This window comes from Cetorhinus maximus, chromosome 12 (assembly GCF_964194155.1).
Source record: "Cetorhinus maximus chromosome 12, sCetMax3.hap1.1, whole genome shotgun sequence".
NCBI classification, from domain to species: Eukaryota; Metazoa; Chordata; class Chondrichthyes; order Lamniformes; family Cetorhinidae; genus Cetorhinus; species Cetorhinus maximus.
In genome coordinates, this window is record NC_135890.1 from 25,700,899 (window position 1) to 25,713,469 (window position 12,571).

The following is a 12,571-nucleotide window of genomic DNA, read 5'->3' on the forward strand; positions in this document are numbered from 1 at the left end:
CCATAGACATTCAATGGCATTACCATCACTGAATCTCCCACTATCAATATCTTGGGGGCTACCATTGACCAGAAACTGAACTAGACCAGCGATATAAATACAGGAGGTCAGAGCCAGGGAATTCTTCAGCAAGTAACTCACCTCCTGACTCCCAAAGCCTGTCAATGTACAAGGCACAAGTCAGGAGTGTGATGGAATACTGTCCACTTGCCTGGATAAGTGCAACTCCAACAACACTCAAGAAGCTCTACACCACCCAGGAAAAAGCAGTCCGCTTGATCAATATGCCCATTTACCACCTTAAAACATTCACTCCTTCCACCAAGGCTAGGTGGCAGCAGTGTGTACCATCTACAAGATGCACTGCAGCAATGTGCCAAGGCTCCATCAGTTGCACCCTCCAAACCCACGACCTCTACCAGCTAGAAGATCAAGGGCAGCAAATGCCTCCACCGCCTGCAAGTTCCCCTCCAAGTCACACACCATCCTGACTTGGAACTGTATCATCATTCCCTCCCTGTCACCGGGTCAAGATCTTAGAACTCCCTTCCTAGCAGCACTATGGGTGTACCTACAATACATGGACTGCAGCGGTTCAAGAAGGTGGCTTACCACCACCTTCTCAAGGCCGATTATGGATGAACAATAAATGCTGGTCCTACTAGCAATGCTCACATCCCAAGAGCAATAATTAAAAAAACATATAGGCATGTCAATTGTGGAATGAGAACAAGATTGACATGGCTCTGATGCCCAACACTCAACTGCTTTCAGATATTTACTGTTTAGACTCATGAATGGAGAACAGCCATTTGGGTAAAATCACAGAGGGCCATCAGCACCTTTGGACTGTATCTCATCATGGACACATCATCAGAAAAGCCAAGTATGAGGAGCAGGTTGGGAAAAAAAATTTGGAATGAGAAAATGTTATTTGATCCTTGAACAAGCATCTGTATCATGGACAATATCCCTTCTCATTAACTTCGGAGGGAATATTCTGCATCGTTTTTCCTGATCCTCAAAGATAATCAGCAAACTCCAAACTATCCATTTCCAAATCACCTTCATGCAAAACTAGCCAGTCTTTTGAAAATAAAGCTCTAATGCTCTGTCTCTATAAGTTAGCCTGAATATTTTTGCACATTGCCTTCGTCTCAATGATATGATTCCTTTGTGTTTAATTTTTTTTCCTCTTCACTATTACCTCTCTCCAAAAAACCAGATTGTGATTGGGGGAAGCATTACCGGTAACACGGTGATTGAAGATAACTTCGGCACATTGGATAACAGGAAGTGGCTGCTCCACCCGGGAGGCACAAAGATGCCTGTCTGCGGCTCGAGTGGGGATGCCTTGGTATTCATTGAGAAGGCTTACACCCGTTACGTTATCTCTACTGACGTGGTAGTGAACGAGGATTCTTTCTTGCAGTTTGATTTTGCTGCATCCTGTTCTGTCACAGACTCTTGTTACGGTAAATGTCTCTTTGATGAGTGACGGTTCAAAGGAATTAGGCCCTGAAATTCTTGGGGGTTCTGCTCAGCTGGGGTGGGGCGGGACCCCAATCCACCCATGTCTAAAGGTACCAGGCCGGATTTTCATCATTGGCTTGGGAATCGCAATTCGGGCTATTTACCGATGTCACATTTCTAAGTTCTGAATGAACCCGCACACGTATAATTTTCACCCCAAGGAGTTGGGGGCAGCCTGGAGTTGGGATCACCACCTTCAGATGCTGGCCTGAGGTAGGAATGGGGGCAGGTGGATGCTGAGGTTAGAAGGCCCAACTCCATTCACTAGGACATTGGCCCAGTTCTGTGGATAACTGTTAGCCCCTAGCCCTCACCTCTCACAGCCCCACCCCCCACATTTCCCCCTCCATACCACCTCATGTTTCCTGTGCCCCTTCCATTCCCCCTCCGTACTGACTCACTCAGTATCCACCATCAATAGAATTCATGAGCCCTATAATATTATTAGGAAGCTCTTGAAATGCTCATGAAATAACAAAATAAAAAATCATCTCATCAAACTCCCCTTGAAAAAAGCTCTTTCCTCTTAAGTGCTCATAAACCTGTCATGATAAACAAACAGCCATTCAAAAACCTCTTCAAAACACTAATATTATCAACTCATAGAACTCTCAATCAAACAAAGCTCTCAGTGCTCTTCACAGCTGTATAAACAACCCCTGCTGAACTAAATCCATCAGTAGATTTTGGAATTCAGCCAGGCATTCATAATGAGTTTTATTGCACAACTGAATAAACAAACCCCCCAAGGCTTAATAATTTGGAGCCTTTGAAGTTGTTTGAACAGATGGCTAGTCATCTGTTTATTTTTTTCAGAGATTCAATAGATGGACTTTCAATCAAAGAAGTCAGGTATCTGTTCAGCTATTCAAAGGCTTAACAGCCACCTGAATTTCAAATTAATATAAAGAAAAATCAAAGTACAGGGTCAGAATGACACAATATCAGATTCTCAATACTGTTAAATCCAGAAGAGCACTTTATCTACTGGATATAGTACTCTAATATATCTGAACACTTACACAATGCTGGTCAAGTTAATTATGACTTATTTTTTAAGACCTGAGCCCTATGATCAATTACAGCAATAAAAACATGCATAACTTATAATTCAGCATCAAATTATGACACTGGGAAGGTCCTTTTAAGCTTACCTGTCAAATGGTTTCTGACTCCACAACAGGCTGCCTCCAAAATTTATAAACCGACTGAGCTGATGTGTTTTATACAGACTTCAGGAACCTACCTGCCTCACAAAAGATATCAATCTTGGGGAAATTCACATTGAGCAGGCATTTAATAAGCTGAACCCGACGTTAATTTGAGTGCACAAATCCTGCACCAATCAAAATGGCGGTCGGTGGGAATCTAATGGAAAATTTAAACTCAAAGTGCCCCCCGCCTCCATTTTTGGCTATCCAACACAGGCTTGCCTAGCTTCGGGCTAGCAAAATTTAGCCCACCAACTTCATCTCAATTTTCTGGGACAGAATTGAATAGCCATCACTCCTGGAAGGACATCTCGAAGCTGCCTGTCCCTAAAATGATTGATCACCTTGCCATAGAAAAGGTTTAGAGGCCTTCTTAGGTGGTGAGCTCCTTTGAGACTTTATAAGTGCAGACTGGTCATAATTTCCCAGGTTAGCCCAGGAACTCCTACTGAGATGCCACTTGATGTCAGGTAGATGGGCAGTGTTGGCAGAGAATCCACATCTCTACCTCGAGAATTGAAAGCATCAGTGGAAATTGGATGTTATCCTGGCATAATCAGGTTCTGCCTCAAATGTCTGTGTCCCTAAACAAAAATTTTCCTTTCTACCCTTTCACATTTCAAGAATTTCAGGGTCTCAGTACCTACTGGACAATCATGCAGTTTAACTATAAGGGTTGATTCCACAATCCCATTCTCCTATTATGGTGCCAAGCTCACAGGCTAATAGGTCACAGATTCAAAGCTATCAAAATATAGCCCTATCTAGATTTCATGCTGTGTGACTGTGACTTGTTTTGTGAATCTAGGATCATGGAATTACTGCTATGGTACATGTACAACATTCAACCCTGTTATCTTAAAGATCAGCAAGTCAGTGCAACTAATGCCAGCCTTGGAAGAGTAAATCAAGCTTTACCCTGTATTAATATAGATTAATATTTGCTCTGTCCGTGAGTTCAAACAAATTTATTAATGCATCGATGGATATGTTAGATCTGTCTCTATGATGGTTGCTATGGACAGGCTTCACTTGTTCCTCTTTTGTATAGTGTATAATTAGCCCTTGACTGTTTCGTCAGCTACTTAAGTAAGTTAATCAGTAGTGACATACAGAACATGGTATCGAGTATATAAGGCATTAAATAAGAATTCAGCTTACTGAGGCCCTCCCCCAGACTGTGTACAGTCTTTTAGCATCTACCCCACAACATAAGAGCTAATTCAACACTCTCTCAGCAGGGGGCTGTGTTTGCAGGGAACAATTTGCAGCCAGTGGTTCTTCATTCATTGACATCAAAGGGTGGAAAATCATGGGTTATACTCCTGCAAATTCAGACAATGCATCCCCCGTGAATGCCACGCCCTACTGGGAGGGGGAAATCAGCCCTTTAATCTTCTCAGGGAAAGTTGAGCAGAACTATTCCCCAATCTCCCAAGCTAATCAAGGAAAACTCCTGAGTATTCATCTGTTCCCAACTTGAAAACAAGTCAGCAAATCTGTCAGCCAAATTGGTAACTACTTTACACACTACTGTCAGCTCCTGAAAACCCTTTGTGAATCTTAAATTCTAATTATAGTCTGGATTCATTACCAAGTCTTTCAGCCACAGAAAACTAATCAACAGAAGTTCCACAGCTAATCTCAAACTCCCTCCAACAGGCGATTGATCAAAGTCACATCCTGCTAATTGTTAACATGGGCGTCGGGAGGTACATGCAGCAGCTCCACACTCCATACTTGCATTTTGGCTGTGATGGGGAAACCAGTCAGGTGGATGCCATTTTTGTTCGTGCATTCTTTCAGCAGAAAGTGTTAGCAACAAAATGGTGACGCCCACAAGACTGGTGTCTATCTTCAAGTGAAGGTTTGGGGCCAGTTAGAAGCTCAAAGGATCAGCACCTGTATGCACAAACTTGAAATAGCTAGTTAGCCACACTTTGAGCGTAGGTGAAGTCAAATGGTTTAGATAGGCATGTTGAATGTGAATATTTGGATCTCTTCCATTCACTCAGCTGTGGAGCTTCAGTACTCAGTGGACCTAGGACTGACCTGGCAACCTGTGCTGACGGATTGTCTACCGACCAATGTGGAATGTAACAAGTACCATCTACAGAGGATCCTGGTGTCAGACACTTTCAACAAGTGGACCAGACTCACACTGCCATTGCCACCTTATACCAGGTAATCTGAATGCTCTCCTTTCAGTTTATAAAACTTCCAAACGATTTTGGATAAAAATAGAAACAAATATTTCAAATTCACATGTCTGTTGTTTGTCAGGAGAGGGGATGATAGGGTGGGCAAGTGAGATTGAATCAAAGGGGAAATGATTATGTCCTGGAGTCCAAACATGTTTCAATTTAAAAGAAGGAATCAAAATGTCACTTTTTTAACAAACAGTTCCAAAAATTTCAACAGAGAAGACAAAATCAGCCAACGTTCCCAGTTGAAACCGTCCAGTGACCAAATCCCACAGGGAGAGGTATCCCGGTCTCCCACTGTAACTTAATCAAGATTCCCCAGAAAAACAATGAAAACAGCCATTCACCTCATTTCTGTAAATGAGCTGTGTTCTGTATGTCAGGATGCAATCAGGCTTGTTATAATGACTCTCAGGTCAAATAGCCTGCCCACAATCACAGATTAGACGTGCACATGAATAAATCCTATCCAAGCAAGAGAGATGTGGGTTAAAAACAAAAAACTGCGGATGCTGGAAATCCAAAACAAAAACAGAAATACCTGGAAAAACTCAGCAGGTCTGGCAGCATCGGCGGAGAAGAACAAAGTTGACGTTTCAAGTCCTCATGACCCTTCAACAGAACTAAGTAAAAATAGGAGAGGGGTGAAATATAAGCTGGGTTAAGGTGGGGGGAGAAGTGGGTGGGGGCGTTGGTTGTAGGGACAAGCAAGCAGTGATAGGAGCAGATAACCAAAAGATGTCACAGTCCAAAGAACAAAGAGGTATTGAAGGTGGTGATATTATCTAAAAGAATGTGCTAATTAAGAATTGATAGCAGAACACGCAAGGTACAGATAGCTCTAGTGGGGGTGGGGTGAAATAAGACTAAAAGGGCATAAAAGGTATAGATTTAAAAATAATGGAAATAGATGGGAAAAGAAAAATCTATATAAATTATTGGAAAAAACAAAAGGGAGGGGGAAGAAATGGAAAGGGGGTGGGGATGGAGAAGGGAGTTCAAGATCTAAAGTTGTTGAACTCAATATTCAGTCCGGAAGGCTGTAAAGTGCCTAGTCGGAAGATGAGGTGCTGTTCTTCCAGTTTGCGTTGAGCTTCACTGGAACAATGCAGCAAGCCAAGGACAGAAATATGGACAAGAGAGCAGGGTGGAGTGTGAAAATGGCAAGCGACAGGGAGGTCTGGGTCATTTTTGCGGACAGACCGAAGGTGTTCTGCAAAGCGGTCGCCCAGTCTGTGTTTGGTCTCTCCAATGTAGAGGAAACCACATTGGGAGCAACGAATGCAGTAGACTAAGTTGGGGGAAATGCAAGTGAAATGCTGCTTCACTTGAAAGGAGTGTTTGGGCCTTTGGACGGTGAGGAGAGAGGAAGTGAAGGGGCAGGTGTTGCATATTTTACGTATGCATGGGTAGGTGCCGTAGGTGGGGGTTGAGGAGTAGGGGGTGATGGAGGAGTGGACCAGAGTGTCACGGAGGGAACGATCCCTACGGAATGCCGCCAGGGGGGGTGAAGGGAAGATGTGTTTGGTGGTGGCATCATGCTGGAGTTGGCGAAAATGGCGGAGGATGATCCTTTGAATGCGGAGGCTGGTGGGGTGATAACTGAGGACAAGGGGGACCCTATCATGTTTCTGGGAGGGAGGAGAAGGCATGAGGGCGGATGCGCGGGAGATGGGCCGGACACAGTTGAGGGCCCTGTCAACCACCGTGGGTGGAAAACCTCGGTTAAGGAAGAAGGAGGACATGTCAGAGGATCTGTTTTTGAAGGTAGCATCATCAGAACAGATGCGACGGAGGCGAAGGAACTGAGAGAATGGGATGGAGTCCTTACAGGAAGTGGGGTGTGAGTAGCTGTACTCGAGGTAGCTGTGGGAGTCGGTAAGCTTGTAATGAATATTGGTGGACAGTCTATCACCAGAAATTGAGACAGAGAGGTCAAGGAAGGGAAGGGAAGTGTCAGAGATGGACCATGTGAAAATGATGGAGGGGTGGAGATTGGAAGCAAAATTAATAAATTTTTCCAGGTCTAGATGAGAGCATGAAGCAGCACCGAAGTAATCATCGATGTACTGGAGAAAGAGTTGTGGGAGGGGGCAGGAGTAGGACTGGAACAAGGAATGTTCCACATACCCCATAAAGAGACAGGCATAGCTGGGGCCCATGCGGGTACCCATAGCCACACCTTTTACTTGGAGGAAGTGAGAGGAGTTTAAGGATAAATTGTTCAGTGTGAGAACAAGTTCAGCCAGACGGAGGAGAGTAGTGATGGATGGGGATTGTTCGGGCCTCTGTTCGAGGAAGAAGTGGAGAGCCATCAGACCATCCTGGTGGGGGATGGAGGTGTAGAGGGATTGGACGACCATGGTGAAGAGGACGCAGTTGGAGACAGGGAACTGGAAATTGTTGATATGATGTAGGGTGTCAGAGGAATCACGGATGTAGGTGGGAAGGGACTGGACAAGGGGAGAGAGAATGCAGTCAAGATAGCAAGAAATGAGTTCTGTGGAGCAGGAACAGGCTGACATGATTGGTCTGCCGGGACAGTCCTGTTTGTGGATTTTGGGTAGGAGGTAGAAGCGTCCGAGGTTGGGAGACTATCAGGTTGGAAGCTGTGGAAGGAAAATCTCCAGAGGAGATGAGGTCAGTAACAGTCCTGGAAACAATGGCTTGATGTTCAGTGGTGAGGTCATGGTCCAGCGGGAGGTAGGAGGAAGTGTCTGCTAGTTGACGCTCAGCCTCTGCGAGGTAGAGGTCAGTGCGCCAGACAACAACAGCACCACACTTGTCAGCAGGTTTGATGACAATGTCAGGGTTGGACCTGTGAGAACGGATTCCAGCAAGTTCAGAGAGAGACAGGTTAGAGTGGGTGAGAGGAGCAGAGAAATTGACCTCATCTTCCTTCCACAGCTTCCAACCTCATAGTCTGCCAACCTCAGACGGCCCACAAACAGGACTGTCCTGACAGTCGAACTAAGGCCCGAACAATCCCCATCCACCACTATTCTCCTCCGTCTGGCTGAACTTGTTTTCTCACTGAACAATTTCTCCTTTAACTCCTCTCACTTCCTCCAAATAAAAGGTGTGGCTATGGGTACCCACATGGGCCCCACTTATGCCTGTATCTTTATGGGGTATGTGGAACATTCCTTGTTCCAGTCCTACTCCGGCCCCCTCCCACAACTCTTTCTCCGGTACATCGATGATTGCTTTAGTGCTGCTTCATGCTCTTGTCTGGACCTGGAAATATTGATTAATTTTGCTTCCAATTTCCACCCCTCCATCATTTTCACATGGTCCATCTCTGACACTTCCCTTCCTTGACCTCTATGTCTCAATTTCTGGTGATAGACTGTCCACCAATATTCAATACAAGGCTACCGACTCCCACAGCTACCTCGACTACAGCTCCTCACACCCCGCTTCCTGTAAGGACTCCATCCCAATCTCTCAGTTCCTTCGCCTCCATTGCATCTGTTCTGATGATGCCACTTTCAAAAACAGATCCTCTGACATGTCTTCCTTCTTCCTTAACTGAGGTTTTCCGCCCACGGTGGTTGACAGGGCCCTCAACTGTGTCCGGACCATCTCCTGCGCATCCGCCCTCACACCTTCCTCTCCCTCCCAGAACCATGATAGGGTCCCCCTTGTCCTCAGTTATCACCCCACCAGCCTCCGCATTCAAAGGATCATCCTCCGTCATTTCCGCCAACTCCAGCATGATGCCACCACCAAACACATCTTCCCTTCACCCCCCCCGGCAGCATTCCGCAGGGATCGTTCCCTCTGGGACACTCTGGTCCACTCCTTCATCACCCCCTACACCTCAACCCTCTCCCACGGCACCTTCCCATGCAACCGCAGAAGGTGCAACACCTGCCCCTTTACTTCCCCTCTCCTCACCATCCAAGGGCCCAAACACTCCTTTCAAGTGAAGCAGTATTTCACTTGCACTTCCCTCAATTTAGTCTACTGCATTCGTTGCTCTCAATGCGGTTTCCTCTATATTGGAGAGATCAAATGCAGACTGGGTGACCACTTTGCAGAACACCTTCGGTCTGTCGGCAAGCATGACCCAGACCTCCCTGTCGTTTGCCATTTCAACACTCCACCCTGCTCTCATGCCCACATGTCCGTCCTTGGCCTGCTGCATTGTTCCAATGAAGTTCAACGCAAACTGGAGGAACAGCACCTCATCTTCCGACTAGGCACTTTACAGCCTTCCGGACTGAATATTGAGTTCAACAACTTTAGATCTTGAACTCCCTCCTCCATCCCCACCCCCTTTCCGTTTCTTCCCCCTCCCTTTTGTTTTTTCCAATAATTTATATAGATTTTTCTTTTCCCACCTATTTCCATTATTTTTAAATCTATACCTTTTATGCCCTTTTAGTCTTATTTCACCCCACCCCCACTAGAGCTTTCTGTACCTTGCGTGTCCTGCTATCCATTCTTAATTAGCACATTCTTTTAGATAATATCACCACCTTCAACACCTCTTTGTTCTTTTGTCTGTGACATCTTTTGGTTATCTGCTCCTATCACTGCTTGCTCGTCCCTATAACCAAACCCCCCTCCCACTTCTCCCCCCACCTCCCCCACCTTAACCCAGCTTATATTTCACCCCTCTCCTATTTTTACTTAGTTCTGTTGAAGGGTCATGAGGACTCGAAACATCAACTTTGTTCTTCTCCGCCGATGCTGCCAGACCTGCTGAGTTTTTCCAGGTATTTCTGTTTTTGTTTAAGAGAGATGTGGGTATCCATAATTGGTGCAGTACCCAAACCTCTCTACCCTCTCTCCCCATATTCCATCTCTTATTGCCCGAAGCATCTGACAATGTATGGGAAACAGTGTCACCTAGTGATTGACATGAGTACTGCAAAGCATGGACTTATATCATTTTTCAGACTTGCTTAATTAACATTGATTTCCCGACCAGTTGTTTTATTTTTTCCAATTTGAAACAAAGTTTAAGTTGTAAACAAAATCTAGAAATTAAAACATTTGTGCACCTAGTGTAATATTCTCTTCTCAGTTCAATTTTGCCAAACACCTCCTCCTCTAATTCTAGACTCAATAGAGATTCATTACAGGTGAGTAAAACCCTCCTGACTGACAGGAGCCGAGCAGGTTCACAGTTAAAATGGAGCAGCTCTATTTCCTGCTCCACTTCTCCAATTTTAGTACCTTTTAGATTTTAATGCCACTTGCTTCAGCAGTGGTCGAAGCTCCTGCCAGATGCCAATAAATATATATCATTAATAAATATGTTGGTTCCCGTGATGGACCTGGCTCCCCAATGGAATTTTAACTAGCCCCTGCTCAGGATGTCTGCCACAGTCACGCCATCAGATGAACCTATCAGGAAGCCAAGGACATCCACCTTGGTGAGTTAAAAGAAACATTTCCTTGTGGGGCCCATCGGAGAACTCCTGTCCCAGAAAGAAACTCCCATTTCTGATGCCCTGGGATCCTCCCCTCCTCTGCCAGACCTTGGACTCTCATTTCCTGCAACATTTGTCATCTGCTCCCACCAGCAGTTAAAATTGAAGCCTATTGTACAAAATGTATATGATATAATCTCCAGTGCACATGTATCTTTCCCATGTTTACAGCATTTGTTATCATTTACTTCCAAACAACTTAAGTTGCTTTTTCTAAACCATTAGTTTTAATACAATGTGATTCAGATTTGCTTTGCCTATTTTTGCAAAATTCAGCAAACTGGTCAATCTGCTTAGTTCCCGATATTTTGATCATATTTATTGATAAAGGCAGAAATTCACAGCCATTTATTTTGTGGATGTAGCTTTCACATAAATAGATATCTCTTCACAAGTGTTTGAAAATGGAGTGCTCTGAGTTACTCAATACCTGATTGAGGGTTCCATCATTACATTCTCTAATAATCAACCATTTTCCCCTTTCCCCACTGTGAGCCTTCCTAGGGCAGTGGTAAGTTTTCTGGTTCTAGTTCTGTTACTGTGAAGGGAATTTTGGCAGCTATACAGTGTAGAAGGGCAAGTTAGTGACTCAGAATAGCAGCATAAAACAGAAATGATAGGAATAACAGACCACTACTGCACTCTAATGTGCCGGGAAACTGAGGCAGGCCTAGAGAACAAGTTGGCTTTCAGGTTTATCATGCAGATTTTCTGCTTGTCTTTAATTCCTCTCAGAACAGTAGAAGGGTAGTGTCATGACCACTTAAAAGGCATTTTCTCAAAGTGATCCATGCTCAGGATTCATGTGCGTTTGTATGTAGCCCCCTTTTAACTTGAGTGGCTCAATTTAAAAATAAACAGCAGCAAAGCTTTAGTCTTAAGCAAGATAAAGGTTAGTTTATTACAAAACACTGCTGTGTAAGTTACTTAAGTAAAAGTAATAAAGCCACTAACTAAACACATACAAAGATTAGATGCAGGGATAAAAGATATTTATAAAGATGAAATTCAGTTCAGTCCTTTAAGATATCATTGCAGGCCTGAAGCTTATAATTGAAGTGTTTCTTGTCTAGATTGAAGGGATGAAGTTGAAGAGTTGTGTTCAGCAACTGAGATAGCTGCTGTAGAAGAATAGCCTGAGGTTACTTTTGTAGGTGGACTCAGCAGGTTTTTGGGAGAGAGAGAAGGTTTCTTGTTCCTCACTAGCTTTGCAGTTATGGCGCTTGTAGATTACCTAGACTCTTTCAACAGAACAATTGATTTCTGAATACCTTCCTCTTTGCTCTCCCTTGGCCAAGAACCCTCTTGGATGATCTGCCTCCAAGTTCTTCTTGAGGTTTTGCACAAAATAGCTGTTCTCAACCCGACTTTATGCAGTTCAAAACTTTAAATGGCTCCTTTCCCAGACTGTTGAATCATGCTTCCATTTTCGGCATTGGGTTATTCCATGTCTGGGGCATGGTCCCATCCACTGTCTTTTGGCTGAGGTAATTCAACTTTTAAATGTCTTGGCCATTAACTTAATGGCTCCCATTTTCCAGGTTTGGTGAGATAGGAAAGAACTATTCACACTTCCAGGGAAGCCATTTTCAGTGAGTTTCTGTTTACGCTTGTGGAAATGCACATTGAATTTCAGGTGCCTTTACATGTTTGAGTATGTCTGCAATCCACTTGGAGCCTTCTAGAAGTTTGACAAGCATTGCAGTTGTAAAAGGTCAGGAGACTTTTGGCAGCCATTTTAAGGCTCTTTTGTTCATTTAAAAGAAAGATTAGCTTCTTACAAAATCTATAATATCATAACTAGATGTTCGTGACAGGTAATATCCATTATTCAATATTAGAAACAGCGTCAACTGAGAAGTTTTATTATAAAAGCAAAAAACTGTGGATGCTGGAAATCCAAAACAAAAACAAAAATACCTGGAAAAATTCAGCAGGTCTGACAGCATCTGCAGAGAGGAACACAGTTAATGTTTCGAGTCCGTATGACTCTTCAACAGAACTAAGGAAAAATAGAAAAGAGGTGAAATATAAGCTGGTTTAAGGGGGGGTTGGGACAGGTAGAGCTGGATAGAGGGCCAGTGATAGGTGGAGATAACCAAAAGATGTCATAGACAAAAGGACAAAGAGGTGTTGAAGCTGGTGATATTATCTAAGGAATGTGATAATAAAGGTACAG

At 44.0% G+C, this 12,571-nt stretch overlaps 1 protein-coding gene across 5 annotated transcripts in view; it reads left to right on the top strand.

Annotated features, from left to right (window-relative positions):
- reln (reelin) overlaps positions 1-12,571 on the top strand; it is a 366,824-nt gene that overhangs the window by 301,427 nt on the left and 52,826 nt on the right. For all 5 annotated transcript variants that reach the window (XM_078553223.1, XM_078553220.1, XM_078553221.1 and 2 more), the window contains 2 exons: positions 1,226-1,475; positions 4,760-4,928. In XM_078553223.1, the coding sequence (XP_078409349.1) occupies positions 1,226-1,475; positions 4,760-4,928 (419 nt within the window). The remainder of the gene's footprint in view (positions 1-1,225; positions 1,476-4,759; positions 4,929-12,571) is intronic.